The sequence below is a fragment of the Chaetodon auriga genome, chromosome 11, assembly GCF_051107435.1.
Source record: "Chaetodon auriga isolate fChaAug3 chromosome 11, fChaAug3.hap1, whole genome shotgun sequence".
Classification (NCBI taxonomy): domain Eukaryota; kingdom Metazoa; phylum Chordata; class Actinopteri; order Chaetodontiformes; family Chaetodontidae; genus Chaetodon; species Chaetodon auriga.
In genome coordinates this window covers 21,735,434-21,752,334 of record NC_135084.1, presented here as the reverse complement: position 1 = coordinate 21,752,334, position 16,901 = coordinate 21,735,434, and the positions used below count along the sequence as shown (strand labels likewise).

Genomic DNA, 16,901 nt, shown 5'->3' with positions numbered 1-16,901 from the left:
ACTTTAGTTTCCCGCTAGACACTCCTCGAGGCATTTGAGATTTTGATAATGTTTTCTTTATCATGGAAAGATCAACAAGTGAAACTATCGAGGATTGTCCCTTGGAGTTCCCATAGTTGCTGCTGCCATCTAGTGGTTATTTCCAGTGATTACATCCTTATTTTTCAAGCCTCCTTTGACTTTAATTCAGCGTCCCGCTCCCTGGTCGTCTCTCTCACTGTTTTTACTTTGTGTGTGTTTGTATTCGTGTGTGTAGGATCATGAAGTTCCACGTGGCAAAAAAGAAGTTTAAGGAGACGCTGCGTCCGTACGACGTGAAGGACGTCATAGAGCAGTACTCTGCAGGACACCTGGACATGCTCTGTCGCATCAAGAGCCTTCAGACCAGGTCAGGACGCACTGGACACACACAAACACACACACACACTCACACACACTCACACACACACATTTAAATGGCAAAATCCCACAGAACTGGTTTGTCTAAAAATCATCATTCTATATACACTTGGATAATGTTCTGCCCCTTCTTTACTTGCTCTTATCTTCATATTTATTAATTGTTAATTGTAAGTTCTTTCAAGATGTTTTACTCTTTACCAGCGACTTGCATATTTGAATGTTGCAGCCAATGTTGCTGCTGTTCCTGCTCGTCCTACAGAGGCCATAGCTCTATAGATAATCCTTTGAAATGAATTTAACCCACTTTTACCTTGATCTCACCTCCAACTCTGTCTTTTTAACCCAGCCTGTGTGTTTGTACTGTATATGTATATGTGTCCCCTCTCTCTCCCAGACTAGACACTGTAGTGGGTCCCCCTCCGAGGCCTTTCAGCAGCCGCGTCAAGACCTTTTCCTCTCCCTCTCTGCATTTATATTACAGCCAGGCTCGGAGGAAACAGTCTGCACCGGGGTTAGACCTCCCCTGTCCCGATCCGCTCGCCACCTGCTTCCTCGCTAACATAACCAAACCTTGATGATGTCACACCTGGGTCAAGCAGCGTGCATTCACTTTTCCATCTATCAGAAAACAACTCACATGAGTTGCCCATATAAATTTAATAGAGAGGCATTCATTTCAGGGCGCTTGCCTTCTGTATTTGGATAAATTGGTTGAGAGTTCCAGGAAGTGGTACTTTAATAGTTTTAGTCTGCTTTCAGAGAGGTGGGGTTTACTGAATCTGAGGCAGTATGTGCTAAGTTTTACATTAAAAAAATGATCAAACTAGCTGTTTGACTCAGGTCTGACTGTAGAGGTCATCAAGGAGCTCAAGCAATGGATTATTGACAAAGATTTACAAGAAAAAAAAGATAAAAGTTTTTGATTGAAAAAAAAATCTGTGATGCACTCAGCCTCAATGATGTGTGTTAAGAAACAAGCATTGGTCACTTTTTCTGCCACATTTTTTGAAGTGATCCTTTAATTGGTGGAAGATAATCTAACTCGTATTTATGAATTTCACTCTGGAAACTGAAATAATCCTGATTTGGGCACCTTGAGGACCTCATCTGATGGGAAGATGTTGTCAGATAACATACTGAAGGTGACTGTAGACAAAGACAAGCTTCTCAGTGCTAACTAGAGAAGCAGGGCAGCTATTTTGCCTCTATGTAAAAGCTCCAATCCAAAATTAATTTTAACTCCTAAAACTCCATTTCCCGTGTTAGATGCACGATGAGTCCGACTTGTTCGTCCAGCTGTTTTACCTCAGTCCTTATTTCCTTCTGCAGCTTCATGACACGTATAGAGGCTTTCAGTTCTTGTACCAAAAGTCTTTTTGTGAAAGCAAATCTGAAAATGTTACTTCAGCAGGTGGGACTGATGCAGTTTTGGATTGGGACTTTCACATTTACAAGCCGTGTTTTTTTAAAGCAGGTTTGTTTTAGCTCTTGGTATTGACTGCCATCTAGTGTTTGCTGTGCAGAATGAGAAGCGGTGCTGGTGCCGTCCTGGGGGATAACATGTGCCTGTGTTCTGTATCTGAGTGTTGGTATGAAGTGTGTCAGAGGCTGTAGATACACACAGAACACCCGAGTGATGCTTTCAAAGTACCTCAGCTTTGCCATTAGAGTTTGAAAATGTCGCTCATCTTTATGAATATTATATTTTCACAGGTTTCTCTCTGAGTATAGAAGCAGCAGAATGTAAACCTGAATTTCAGTGTTATAACAAGCAAATACTGATGCTTTGATTTGCATTATTTCATTAAATGAGAGGGAATCTGTGAGCTTGGAGGTATCTGTGCCATCGACTGTGACTCATCACAGCCTAATTGCTGTTTTAGAAACTTTTCTTTTAAGATTAAGATTCAGTGGATAATCAAATTGAATATATATATTAAAAAACAAAGCGTGACCATCTAAAAATGTCAGTATCAGGATCAGCCTCCAGGTCTGTGAGACGTTTACTTTTCCTTCACATCCTCTGTGTTTATCTACATGTCGGTGTTATTTATTGTCAGTTGGTATCAGAATGGATTTGTTCATTTGTACAGCTGTGCGTCATGCTTTAGTGTGTGTGTGTGAGTGTGTGTGTTTGTGTGAGAGAGAGAGTGTATCTGACCCAGCCTTTCTCCTGTCTCCAGACTGGCCAGTGCAGTGGGCTCTGGTCCCAGGAACATGTCCTCTCCTGCCCTGCACTATTATTACACCAACCACAGGAGGAAGCTTCCTGGATCAGGGTTACTTTCGTTTCACTTATTTTCAGTTTTACCTGCAGTAGAATCCCACTAGCTGCCCCTGTGGTGTCCCCGAGGTCCCTTCCAGTCCCCAAAAGTCCCCGACTGACTGTGAAATCTGTTAACTTGTATGGCACCAGATGGATGGAGACAGCGCATTAGACATCTGAATCATTCTAATGCGTTTAACTCCGCTCATCTGGTGAGGTTTTCTTTAACCGGGTCTGACACACAAACATTTGAACTTCATTCAAATGTGACCTAACGTACATGCACACAAGCCCCAGCACATCACCCCTGTTGTGACACTAGATCCCGTCCTCAGTTTCCTGCTTCGCCCCTTTTCCCTTCGACAGAAAAGGGAAACATTATTGCGTGTGAACGTTGCTAACTTGTGTGCAGTTGTTTCACAGTTAATTCACCTGTTTTGTGGTAGATAAAGCAGAATAATGTGTGTGTGGTGTTCCCGGGTGTTGTCCTCTCCTCAATAGATGCATGTTAGAGATGTGCAGAGTTTATTAACTTCACTAATTCAGCGTTATTATTACTCACTCGGTTTTAAATGTCAAAACATAATGATAATTTATTTGTTTGTGCTGGTATTTTAAGATGAAGGATTATCCTGTCTGGGTTTTTGAAGACTTGCTCTGATGGTTTTCTTTAAACTCAGAAATGCAGTTTCAAGTGTGAGATGTTTTCAGCCGACAGCAACAGGATGATCTTTACTTTGCATTTCTAAGCCTGATTTTGAGATGTAGTGCTCATAAATGACTTGTGATTGTGTTCTTTCTCCTCATGACTTTCTCTTTTTTTTTTGGTGCATGTTGGTTTTTATTCATGAAATTCCATGAAACTCATACATACTACAGTTTTGAGATACAGAGTTTTCATATGAGAGCAGTGGTGCAGCCGTGTCGTGTGTTGTACTAACCCTAATCTTAACACCCTGCTGCTGCTTTAGGTTTGTTGCCTGACTTGGGATAATCTGAAATGAGGCTTGGGTGCCCACTCATGTTGCATCATCATTATTTTCTCGTATGTTAACACCAGTATATGTGTGTGTGATGTGTGTATCAGGGTGGATCAGATTCTGGGAAAAGGCCAGATTCCTGTGGATAAGAAAGTGAGGGACAAACTGCACCCCGATGGAGATTCGCTGGAGGGCATGAGCATGCTGGGACGTGTTTGTAAGGTGGAGAGACAGGTGAGTTAAGAAAAAAAAGAAAAATCAGCGAGGGGGAAAACTACATGAGCACTTTTCTTTAGAACTGCAACATTTCATTGTCCTGCAGTGTTAAAGATGTATCTGCAGGGAGATGACTTGGGCTGGTCGGGAATTAGAGTCAGTGTTTGGTTTGTCGGCTCTGGGCTACCGTAGAAACATCCACCGAACCTTTAAGCTTCAGTCTCTCGCTTGGTCTCGCTCTCCTTTCGCCTCCCTCCATCTTCTCACTGGCTCATTCTCTTCTCTTTGTTCCAGGTAACTTCCATTGAATCAAAGTTGGACTCTTTGCTGGACGTTTACCGCCAAGTCCTACAGAAAGGCCCCTCAGCACTCACCCTCTCGTCCCTGCCTTTGTTCGAGCTGGACAACCACCAGCACCACAACTCGGACTACCAGACCTCCATCATCAGCAGGGACGTCCCTTCTTCTCAGGGAGGCGATCCAGCTGGAGGTGGAGGAGATAACAGCAGGGGCATACGCCATTCTCTTAGCGCCAACCCGAGAGGCCTGCGCCTCATCCTGGCACCGGCCGATGATGACGGCCCCCCAGACTCAGCTCCTCCATCCTACCCCCCGTCCACAGCCTCCCTCTCCCCATCACCCCTGCTGCCTCCTGACAGCCCCTACCCAACTTTGGTCACCCCCAATGGTACCTCCAAAAGAGCACACTTCCCTGACCTGCCGCCCCCACCTGCCTCAACAGGCGGTTTCACCCTCCGGCTGCCCCCCGTGGTTCACCCCTCCCACCACCGATGCCCCGTTGACCCCGTCCCAGATGATATGACAGGTGGAGTGGCGGTGGATGAGGGCAGCTTGGGCCCCTCTGTAGTTGTGGGATCCAGTGAGGACGCTGACCAGGAAGGGGACAGTGAGGCAGGCCCTGCCCAGGGGAGCGTGCAGCTGCGGGAGAAGCCTGGCTTGAAATCTGAGGGGGTCTGGAGGAGGCACATGAGCCTGGAGGTCAACCCCCTGTTGCTTCTCTCATCTAGCCCGGACGGAACGCCTTCAGACTGGGGAGGCGGTCTCGGGAAATCCCTCTCTGTGCACAATCTCAGCCAGCCTTTGACCAACCGTGCCACTGGTCTCTCCTCAGCGCTCAACAACAGCAGCAGCAGGAACAGTAGCGAACGTGGCAACGCCCACGGCGTCCTTAGCAACTGGGATGGAGCCGAACTCTTCATTAGCGAGTGCAAACTAGAGCCAGCGGAAGAACATTTCAACTTCCTGTCCCAGGGACCTGCCGGCCCCTCAGACATTTTACAGACTGTGGAGGAGGCTCCACCTCACCCCAAAGGAAACTCAGAGTTTCTCAGTCAGTCCCCACACATACAGCTGGCATAACCACACACACACACACACACACACACACACACACACACACACACACACAGACATACACGTTTGCATACTGTAAGTACACACAGTTGTTGGGGAAACCACTTTTAACGTATTTTTACAATAAACTGATTATTTTAATGTCCAACCATTACCTTATGTATGGACATACGATGCTTTTCCATTCTGTCTCGTGATTATCTCCATTTTCATACATATTTTATAGTGTTATATTCTTAATGTGCGGTACTAAAATTATCAGAAGGAAAAAGAAAGTATAATGATGCATAAACTATATATGAAAGTGGGCATATTCATATGAGACAAAATACACAAACAACACACAAATACAACAACCTTCCTTTAAGAGAAATTGCTTTGGTCTTCATCCAGAGATACTCTGAAATGGTTAATTTTATTAACTTTTTACAAAAAACAGGTGATACTTCTCATGTATAAGACAATTTGTTGTTAAAAAAGGTATATATTTAGGATAGGATATAAAAACATCTGAGCCTGCAGCCTGACACCTGCTTGCTAGAGAGTAGAAGCAGCTCAAATAATTTGGTTTATCACAAAAATAACTGTGAGTAATGTTAATTACCCGAACCAGAGAACCTGGTTTGGGCTCACGGAACAAACAGGAGAGGAACCCTTCAGTGTAGAAATCAGAGGACATCCCACCCGCCCTGACCATGACCATTTAAATGAGAAAGTATAGAGCTAAAAGTTGTAAGTTACAAAAGTCAAAAGTGGAGTCGAGCCTCAAACAAGCCACTGGAAACTAGAGGTCGACCACGTCTCTCTTAACATGTGGTGAAACCAGCACACACAGGTACATGCACATCACATCACATCACATCACACACACACAGAACACACGCCAACACTGAGTACTCTGAGGAGAGCCGACTCAACATAGACGAGACAGACTTATTTTTTCATACAAGTGCTTGTATTCAGAGACTTTGTCAGAAGAAGAGAGGAGTCGCTCGCTCCCCTCGTTCAAAGTCTGTCTTTGGCAATGTAAAATGTCATCGTTTCCTTATGCTTTCATACATATCACTGCATGGACTGTTTGCAGAAACAAACGAATGAAGGGAGAATAATGGGCGAGGCTTGGTTTGATGGGAATAGCTGAATTATAAAAGGTGTCAAAGGTCAAACCCTCAGCATGCATTCTGACCAGAAGCATCTCGCTCTGTTCATCTTCTTCAACCACAGAAGTGTTAGTTAATGTTTGTACGGTCGCTTTGTTTCGCCTGTCGACGAGAGGTCAGTCAATCCAGATGCAGCAAAGAAAAAGGGCCTTTCGGCAGTGACTGGACAGGTAACCATGCCCCTCGTGGTTTAGATAGTGGCTTAGAGTGTTAGTTTTGAATGCCCTGAATGCTGAATTGCAGGAGGCTAATCAAGTGGGCTCTTCCAGCCGAGCATGAGACACTGCATGTCCAAGCTGTTGCAATGCTTAAAGTGAAGAGCAGCCACACACTCGTTGGTGGCCTGGATGTCGTTCTGCATGTGAAAGTAACGTTTCCTCCAAACCTTCAACAAAAAGCTACGAACAAAATCTGCCTATATGAACATTATTATATTCTAATTTGAACTAATTTGAACGTAGTTAAAACTTGTACTTCCACTTATATGAATAACCCACTTACTATTAAATTTTATGACAAATGTAATTAAGGTCATTTAATGATTTTTTTTTTTTTTTTTGACAAACCCTCTTAATCTTTTAACTGGGTGCTGGTTGCACCTCGTGTATCAATAATAGTTGAAGGCTGCTGGGCTGACCTTAATTCCTCCTCCCAGTCTGGAGCAACACTAGATACAGTGTGTTGTTACAGGGTAAAATGTGCAATGCACAGACTCCAGTTATAACATAACAGGTTAGTTTGGATTCACCTGAGGAACCCATGACAACATGCTGTAAGCGTACTGCTGAATGCATGCTGTTACTTCATCCATTCTGCTGCTGACAGTCTCAAAAATACAACATGTTCACATGATAAAATAGGACAGAAGGGAGAGAGATGAGAAAAATCTGCCCTGTAGTGACTACAAAATCTGAATTAATATTTTCTGTACTCTCAGCTGATGCAGAGCGACACGCTCAAGGGAACTTTGCCACACAAACTACAGTCTCATCTGAGATTGAGATTAAGATGTGGTTTATGCATGGCTGCTTTAATCTCTCCAAAATCATGTATAATTTGCAAGGATTTTGAATACGCATGCACTTCCTCCTCATCACATCAACCATAGTTACAATATTTAACCATCCGGGGAAATTGTAATAAGCTTAAAAGTTACTCAAATGGACATGTTTATGCTTTTGGTGCATTTAGTCCATATTCAGATTGAGAAATTATATGTTTTCACTGGCAGACTTATGACACATGGTGTGTTGCGAGTGTTTTAAAAGACACTGTCCTAACACTACACTTGGCATTATTTTCATTGCCATCCTGCTTGCGGATCATCAGTATGATGCACAAAACTGTCAGCCATCGTAATTTTTGTTCGCCATTTGTGTTTGCATGTTTACATGTTAAGGGGTATGCAGTCACAGCAGTCTTAAAAAATGTATTTTAATGTGCTGATGACGGTCTTTAGTCATCATTGTTCTCCAGTTATATTCCCTTTCTTTTGAATGGTGAGTAAGTGCATTGCTTAGCCAATTAACATTCTGTAGTAGACTATAACAAGTATTATCCACTAACAAATGACAATTGTAAACAGCTGTAGATTGAGTTTTAAATCCTCTACAGCCCATGCAGGAGTTGTTGTGGTATGATATTATCCACTTGAAAGCACAGTTGTTAATGAGTCTGAGGAGCCTGAAAATGTGACATGGTAGTTTAATGCTTAATATTGGAATAGATTTGTTGCAGTTGTTGATTGAGTTTTGCTACAAATGAAAAGAGGCCAGACAGAACTGTTAATTACTTTGGAGCAAAGAAATCGAACAAATACTGAATAATGAGGAAAGCCCATGGACTCAGCCTGTTGGGACACTGGATGGATTATTCCCCTCATAAAACATGCTCATTTTTGCAGTCTGTAAATTGCTTCAGGGTGCCTTTCTTGCATATAAAAATTGTTCATTTTTTTCTTCACAGGGCTATAAAGGTCTTGTTTGCCTACAGCCTATAGCATACTGTATAGTTGAAGTCAAACTGCTCATTTTGGGCATCCAGTTCACTTAAGTCATGTAGCTGTAGCCACAGACTTTATGTGGCTTGGATGGCTAATAATACCATTTCTCTACTGCTTGAACAGTAATTTATTACACAACTGGCCTTAAAGCTTGATAATGTTAACATTATTATTTCTTTGAAATTAATTTATTAAAGTGCACATTATGTTCTCTGGACGAGAAATGCAAAAATAATTTTATTATTCATTAATAAAGTACAAATTAACTAAACTGTTTTGGTTTTGGGGTCTTTTTTTTTTTTTTTAGCAGTCAAGATATCATGGAGTCACACGGTTATGTTGCCTTTTCGGAAGTGGGATTTTACCAGTTCAGAGTGGTGGATAATGGATGTAAATGGTATGGTGGTGTCTAAGATTTTTGGGAGATCTTTCCATATTTTTATGCTATGTTTATTTCAATTTTAATTGGTTAAATTCCTCATTTATGGATACCTTATTACTAAAAATGTGGTCAAAATCTATCGAAAATCAAAATGGCGGAAGTTTAAGCCGCAAGAGAGAACATGAAGGCGACATGATTGACAGGTGGACAGTTAGCTAATGGTTTGGGGTGTGGCTAACTGCCAGGTGGAGAGCCAAATTTAAAATGTCTGACTGGGAAGATGAATACAACGAGGACGGCGTCGCTATCCAGAAACCTGCTTCAAAAGCAGCTCCGACTATATGGAAACTGCCAGATGATGACCGTCAAAGTGAAAATGTATTTTTCGGTGTTAGAAGCAGAGCCCAGTTTGGTTCGGTTCCCCGGAGCACGGGACGACGAACCTTCGGCGATGGAAAGTCGGACTCGTCCCCTCCTGTCACATTCACCGTGGAAAATGCTTTAATTGGGAGGGTAATAGGTAAGTTAGGTTTCTAAGCAGTAATTTCAGCTTCAAGTGGTAACTCTGGTGCACACTTCTCAGTCTTAGCTAGCTAAACTAACTTTGGTTTTGGCTAACGCTAGCTATGCTAAATGAGCGGACGTTGGCTAACGTTAGCTCGGTGTGACGGCTTCACGTGTAATCCCGCATTCTGCAAAGTTCCTCAAGATATGGAAACCAGAGTGTGGTTTTGACCTGCAGCCATGTGTCAGTGTAGTTACCTCTATCTGTTAGAGCTCCTCTATGTAACTAGCGATGTTCATAGGTTTTGTTTAGACTTAAAGTGATTTTTTTAATCCTGTTAAAGGTCGCGGAGGAGCCAAAATCCGTGAACTTGAAGAGAGCACAGGTACAAGAATCAAGGCAAGTGGATGAATGTTAGAGGTGGTGCGACTATAATATTCACCTACAAACGGAAAAGCTCCTGCACTCTGCTTTCTTGTTCCCAATTCATTCGTCATGCGGACTTCAAAGCCATAGTCAAATCAAACATAAACTGCCAATGGACTGTGTCCATTTAACATTTTCCAACAGATTACCAGAATTTCCCTTGGGGATGAATAAAGTATCTATCTAATATCTATGATAGTTATGAGCAAAATGTATTTTCTATGCATTTTTTGGCACTGGACCTAACAGCAAGACTTGATGCTGTACTGTAGTGCTTATTGTTAAAGATATTGTGGATGAACGGGCTCTTTTTAATTCCCTGTGTGTAAATCTGTGCTGTTCTTTGTTAGATAAACAAAGGGGACTACGATGGTGAGGTGGTCATCTTTGGGTCCTCTGCTGCCCAGCAGAAGGCCAAGGAGATGATTGAAGACCTGGTGGCTGATGGCAACTCTCGAGTTCTTCGTGAGGGTCGAGACTATGGAAGAAGCGATGATGGAGGAGTAAGGACCGACTCTGTCTGGTCGGCTGCAGAACTAAAGGCGGCAAATGCCGCCCCGGCCCGTGTATCCATAGACTGGAACACAATCCGGGAGAACAAGAAAGAGTATGAGGAGCTCAAGTGGAAGGGTGAGGGCTCACTATGAGTTAAAAAAAACGATGACCTTCACTTTTAAATGGTGTTTTTGGGGGTGTTCACACCAATATTTCAGAAACGATGTGGGAATCACAGCCTTTTTTACCCTTGAGGAGCATTTATATCAAGGGGTACAATTTCACTGGATGTGAACACCTTTCAATTAAAGCAGAGTCATCACTCTCATTTCATGATCATTGTTTCGTTTTAAAGGTCCCGTGTGTGCTGTCCTGTTATGACCCATATCTCTGAATTCCCTTTTCCTTGCCCTGGTTTACTGTTAAGTTTTATCGTTGTGATATGGCACTTGAATTTCATTTGATAATGAAGGTGTGTCATCTGTGGCTTTTTTTAAATGTTTGCTTCCTTCAGACCTCCCACCCATGAAGAAGAAGTTTTACACTGAGGCAGAGTGTGTGTCCATGCTGACAGCAGAGGAGGTCAGTGAATGGAGGTAAATCTGACAGTGTTTCCTTTTTAGCACATAATCTAAAAAAAAGAAGAGTAGTACATTATATTGTACAATGCTTGGTATTATTTTAAAAGATATATATATTTCTTTTTTAATGGCCTTCTGTGTTTGTTTTTATGTTCATGTTACTGGCAGGATTGCAAAACTTCAGATCTCCCGTCTTTGTTAAGAATTTCTCCAGCCAATAAATGTCCCAGATGTGTTTTTCATTACAGCCTCAGACCAATAGGTGGCATCATTTATGCACTTTTCTCTTAGCAGGTCCAACTGCAGAACTTAAACTACATAGTATGTAAATTTGTCTTTGAATTAGTACAAGAACCATAGTTAGCAACGAGGGCTTGTTAGTGGTCCTAATGTGGTTGTTCAGGATAAAAAGGCAGAGTTACATGAAGCGCTGATCTGTAGTTCTTCAGGATGCAAATTATTACACTTTTATCTGTCTGCCTCTTGGTCAGTGTCACCTTTTACAAATTCCTGTTTGTTACATTTATTTTGCATTGAGAACATTTTGGATCTTGAAATCAACAAAGATTCTTTGTTGTTCTTTGTGCTGTTTGAAATACAGTATAGTTTGGACCAGATGTGGTCCCATAAACACAACTACAGCTAAACATATTGAATTTTTATCTGTGTCTTACACAGTAGTGTTGTTTGGAATCAACCACCTTTTCAACCAGTTCACAGCGTTCTTGGTTGTGTTATATTTTTTTCAAAGGAAAGAGAATAACAATATCTTTGTGGACGACCTGAAGGATGAGGGGGAGAAGCGGCCCATTCCCAACCCCTGCCGCACCTTTCTGGAGGCCTTCGAGCTTTATCCAGAGGTCATGGAAAATATTGAGCGAGTTGGCTTTGTCAAACCAACCCCCATCCAGGTACGAGCCTGTCACCAGGACAAATTTATTCTGTATTATTAATCATCCTTTGAAGTATTATTGCTGAATATATTAGACTACAAAGGACTCATATCCTCCGGTGATGGACTCAATGATGTGTTACAGTGTTGTACAGCTCTGATGTTTACGTTGGGTTAGCGTTGATGGTGCTTGTGCATGACAAGATAAATCAAGATCAGACCTGATCTGAAAAATATGCACCTTATTGTGTAATTGAAATTTCCATGTGTGTATACTGTGTGTTAGATGTGTTAAAGACCTGTAGTAACTTGCCCTATTCATTGTCTGCTGTTATGGGTAACACCTGTGATTTACAAAGATCCATTTGGAAATACCCAAAACAGCGGCAGCCTTGATGGGAAATATGCATATTTTTTGTTAGTATTAATCTGTGGTAGACTCCCCAGAAAACAGAAATGAAAGGAAATGTGTCCTATTTTTAGATAATCATATGAGACCCAGTCTTTGATGACTCATTACGTACGTTGTGCCAAAAACAAACTTCATTCATACTTTTGTACATAGATGACCTGTTTGAGAGGCTCTTGAACCTCACTTTTGCTCAGAATACTTATTTAGTGTTTCTACTGGGTAATGGGAAGTCATCATAGAAGGTGTACCATCACAACTGCTTTCGGAAATAATAGAAATTCTTCTTTGCTTTCCTTCGAGGGTGTTACACAATAAAAATGGTTTCTGACTTGTTGAAGTTGCTGTGTAAGCATGCAGACATGTGGACTTCCTGCAGATCGCTGTCACGCAAGTCAGTCTTAAGGCTAAGGGAGGTAAAATGTTTGTCCAGAGCCTGAAGGGGAGACCCTCCACTGAGTGTGCTCTGGCATGCTCTTGTTGTGGTTGTTGTATCTCATAAAGACTTGGTCAGGGACGTGGTCAGGGTGCTTCCGTTATCTTCCAGGGGCAGGAGGTTTCGCTCTTTACGGCTGTGTGAATGTCAGATGAAACCAGGAGTGTCCTGTGCGGAGAAATGAAAGTGCATTGCCTCCCTCTCTGATTTCACTTTCATTTCACAGTAAGAGGCTTGTCAGATGGAGTGGAATATGACTGGCCTGTGCTTTCTCTGTGTAAAGCTGTGATGTTATTTGATTGGTATCCGTGTCATCCGTTTCAGTGATCTTTAAAATACTTTCCCTTAAGTCAATGATTACTTGTTTTGGTGCAGTCTTGCCAGGTCCTGCAGTCTCAAAGGAAACGGTCGCTGTATCATTTGTTCATCAAGACGTGGCTCCAACATGTGACCACCTCTAAAATCATGAATCTTCCTTTGTCTGTTTCTGTTCATGAGGTTAAACAAAGACACATTGTGTGAATACAGATGTTTTGAAGATTTTTTCCAGAGGTTTACTGTATATTTGCAGGGCAGTAACTTCTTGAGTCTGTCATACATCAGTTGTAATCTTAGCTTTAACCTTTGTTTGTATAAACGTATGATGGTGTTCTCGTTTGTTTCTTCACCAGTCTCAGGCTTGGCCGGTGTTGCTCACCGGGGAGGACCTGATAGCCATCGCTCAGACAGGAACAGGGAAAACCCTGGCCTACCTGCTGCCGGGGTTCATCCACATGGATGGACAACCTGTGTGAGTACAGGACCTGTTCAGCCTGCTTCTCCACATTTCATCTTTCTTTTCGAGCCTTGTGTGCTTAATGTGTCATGGTGTAATGTACTGTGCCTGTTTGACAGACCCAGAGCTGAGAGGGGTGGACCAGGCATGTTGGTGCTGACTCCCACCAGAGAGCTGGCCTTGCAGATTGAAACAGAGTGCAAAAAGTACCGCTACAAGAGCTACAAAAGGTCCTTTAGTCTTACATCATCAGAGTCATTGAAGGTATAATGTGTAAGAGTCTGCCACCTGTCGAAGGCCACTCCAAACAAACAAGATGAGGCGATTGTTGGTATGAACTCATCTTAGTTTGGTAAAAGAGGGTCTTGAATTCAGAAGGTGTACGGTTGTATTTTTCTGAGATATATGTTGTTTTGACATTTTTTGAGTTTTATTGTATTTATTGGGCTTAAAAAAAGCAAACCTAGGTGAAAAAATAGTTTACTTTAAGTCTAGAGAGAATGTAGAAAGGACTTGAAAATAAATATACTTTTTATACACTTAATTAAAAGTAATTGTACTTTAGAACTCTTTTTAGTACAATTTATAATACACCTACAGTTAAGTAGACTTTTAAGTAGGTACTTTGAAATACCACTTTAAGTATTGCAGAGTTAGTATATTCTGAAAGTACAGGGGCTGTCGGGTACGGGACTGCCGCCTCTAGAGGTACAAAGTGTTATTTGTTTACCTTTCAAACGGACAGTCTGACCACATCTTACACATTGTACCTTTAGGGATGAGCTTAGAATCAGTGATTGTGATGCAGAGGCGACATGAACATGACTGTCCTTCTCCACCTTCTCTCAGTATCTGTATCTATGGCGGAGGGGATAGGAGGGGACAGATCAGTCTGGTGAAGGACGGTGTGGACATAGTGATCGCTACACCCGGCCGACTGAATGATCTACAGATGAATGAGCTCATCAATCTTCGCTCCATCACCTACTTGGTCAGCTGTCTGTCTGTGTGTGCGTGTTTGTTTATGTGTGTAAAGGATTGGAAAAAAAATGTTCCCAGTCGTGACTTCAGTATTAGTTTTAATTTGAGAGCTGAGGTCTTAGTGTTGGCACAAACCAACGTATCAAAAGTTTGTCTTCTGTGTTTGATGTCTAGTTTTCTTAAAGTGTGTGTGGGAGTGCAGAGAGTTGTTTTTCATAACTGCTCTGATCATTGGGAAAAGGTGCTGGACGAAGCTGACCGCATGCTCGATATGGGCTTTGAACCCCAGATTATGAAGATTCTCCTGGACATCCGGCCAGACCGACAGACTGTCATGACCAGGTATGAGTCACGTCAGGTGAAGCACTGTTTGTCGTCACATGGTTAACGAGCAGGACAAAAGTAGAACGCAACCCCAGAGAGAAAGCCGTTCCATTGCAGACATTAAGCATGAAAATCATCCAGTGTTGGTGAGATTTTCCTCCACACTTCCACAGAGTGCAAACGTTAACACAGCAAATATGTTTCATCATGTTAATAAAAAATGTTTACTGTCTGCATATTCCCTATCATAACTGTGTTAAATTGATCCACATTTTCACAAAAGAACTTTCTTTTTCTCTTGTGTTTCAGTGCCACCTGGCCCACCGGTGTGAGACGATTGGCCAGATCTTACCTCAAGAGTCCCATGATGGTTTATGTGGGCACTCTTGACTTGGCTGTACGTGGAAATGTACACAGTTGGTCATGTATTAGGTGTACTAACTGAGGATTTGGACACTGGAGACACTGTCTCTGTCGCTGACCATGTGCCAATTAAATGAGACCAAAGAAATTCTGTTTCTCTGCTGCAAAACAGCTAAATATTTCTTCATTATTTCTGACAGATATTTTCTGGCTCCATCTGGATTAGATGTTTTCAATGCCTCTTGTGTTTCTGTGGGTCTTAGGCGGTTAACACAGTGCAACAAACGGTGCTGATCGTCCATGAAGACGAGAAAAAGTCCTATGTGTTCGACTTCATCAGAAACATGATGCCCCAGGATAAAGTCCTCATTTTTGTTGGCAAGAAGCTTGTGTGAGTGGTCGGTCACTAACATATGACTTGTAAACAAGGGGAGAATAGTTTTTAAACCAGTAACTGTGGGTCATGGCTAAGAACCACAGAGTTAACCACACATTGATTGGCAGCTGCACTAACAGCTTCCTGTGTGTGTGTTTGTGTCTCTATTTGCATGTGATCTCAGGGCTGATGACCTGTCCAGTGACATGTGTCTGCATGGGTTGGCTGTGCAAAGTCTGCATGGTGACCGTGAGCAGTATGACCGTGAAGAGGCCCTCAAGGACTTTAAAGAGAGTATGCAACAGTTAGGAAAATGTGCCTAAAAACATTGGCTTTACCGGCTTCTAACAGAGGAAACTGAAAGTACATGTTGGTGAATAGCTGTTGCTGTTACCTCGAAGCCACTGAACTACGACAGGGTAAGTCTGAGTGATCAAACTGACCAGAGGATCAACATGTTTTACGTCTTTCCAGGTCGCGTTCGTGTGCTGGTCGCCACGGATTTAGCATCTCGAGGCCTGGACGTCCATGACATAACTCACGTCTTTAACTACGACTTCCCACGCAACATAGAGGAGTATGTCCATCGCGTGGGCCGCACTGGCCGAGCAGGGTAAGGGGTGTCCTCCGATGTCCAGGGGTCACATGACTGAAAATAACCACCACTGGGTTAGCTTGTGATGTCGATGCATTTGTGTTGCAGACGGTCAGGTGCTGCTGTCACTTTGGTAACAAGAGAAAACTGGAGGATGGCCCCTGAGCTGATTCCCATCCTGGAGCGAGCAGGACAGGTCAGTTTCTTTATTTCAAAATAAAGCATTTTTCCCCAATCTTGATGGCACGAAGTCACTAAATCATGAAAGAATCCTTGTTCCCAAGTTGAATCTGCAACCTGAAAGCTGAGGGAAGAACATAATCAAATAGGAAGCATGTTTTCTGTTCTTATTTGAATTGATCACTTTTTAAACTAGATTTAATAAAGCTTCTAGCAGACCGGAGTAAAGCCTGTGTAACCTTTGTGAATCCTGTTTCAGGAGGTTCCTGAGGAGCTGGTGCTTATGGCAGAGCGATACGAGAAACACAAGAGGGAGAAGGAGATGTGCGATCCAAGAGGAGGACAGGGACGAGCCGGAGGAGGAGGACGGGGGAGGAGAGACGGTGGAGGGAGAGGAGGCAGAGATCGAAGCCAAAACTGGGGATTCTAATGAGTGATTGTCCATGTAAGTCCCCACACAGCACAAGGTTTCCTGGCCTAAGCACAGGCCTACAAGAGGACTCATAGACCCTGTTTACACCTTTTTTCACAGTTGAGCTGGATCTGACACTGCCTGTTCAGTCATTTCTTTTAAATGTAGATTTGTTTATTTTCTTTGAACATGTTTTCCTGGTTTGCTGGATTATCGTCCATTGTAAAAAAAAATTGGATTGTTTAGATTGCACAACAACAGTTTTCAGCTCAGTGTCACTCTGAATATTTTGTTTCGTAATTTCTTGATTTGGGCAGAAATAAATATGTATAATAAATTCTCCTTTAGAAGACACTTGACATAGTCTAG

At 42.5% G+C, this 16,901-nt stretch overlaps 2 protein-coding genes across 2 annotated transcripts in view; both read left to right on the top strand.

The window, feature by feature from the left end:
* kcnq5a (potassium voltage-gated channel, KQT-like subfamily, member 5a) overlaps positions 1 to 8,609 on the top strand; it is a 91,015-nt gene extending 82,406 nt beyond the window's left edge. Inside the window, exons 13-17 of the mRNA XM_076743076.1 lie at positions 257 to 388; positions 797 to 913; positions 2,586 to 2,681; positions 3,756 to 3,882; positions 4,159 to 8,609. Coding sequence (XP_076599191.1) covers positions 257 to 388; positions 797 to 913; positions 2,586 to 2,681; positions 3,756 to 3,882; positions 4,159 to 5,244 — 1,558 coding nt within the window. The 3' untranslated portion in view covers positions 5,245 to 8,609. The remainder of the gene's footprint in view (positions 1 to 256; positions 389 to 796; positions 914 to 2,585; positions 2,682 to 3,755; positions 3,883 to 4,158) is intronic.
* Positions 8,610 to 9,046: 437 nt separating this feature from the next.
* ddx43 (DEAD (Asp-Glu-Ala-Asp) box polypeptide 43) lies at positions 9,047 to 16,662 on the top strand. Its single transcript, XM_076743698.1, has 15 exons — positions 9,047 to 9,302; positions 9,631 to 9,686; positions 10,064 to 10,343; positions 10,723 to 10,804; positions 11,541 to 11,700; positions 13,198 to 13,316; positions 13,421 to 13,531; positions 14,151 to 14,292; positions 14,524 to 14,624; positions 14,916 to 15,003; positions 15,233 to 15,360; positions 15,530 to 15,639; positions 15,820 to 15,958; positions 16,049 to 16,136; positions 16,380 to 16,662. Exons 1-15 carry the CDS (start codon positions 9,047 to 9,049, stop codon positions 16,548 to 16,550), a joined length of 2,031 nt encoding a protein of 676 aa, XP_076599813.1. The 3' UTR covers positions 16,551 to 16,662.
* The last annotated feature ends 239 nt before the right edge of the window (positions 16,663 to 16,901 follow it).

Excerpts from the sequence above, each read along its gene's own strand:
- ddx43 (XM_076743698.1), top strand. The coding sequence starts at position 9,047 with ATGTCTGACTGGGAAGATGAATACAACGAGGACGGCGTCGCTATCCAG. Across the intron at positions 11,701-13,197 it reads TCAAACCAACCCCCATCCAG|TCTCAGGCTTGGCCGGTGTT; the intron begins GTACGAGCCTGT and ends TTTCTTCACCAG. Across the intron at positions 13,317-13,420 it reads CACATGGATGGACAACCTGT|ACCCAGAGCTGAGAGGGGTG; the intron begins GTGAGTACAGGA and ends CCTGTTTGACAG.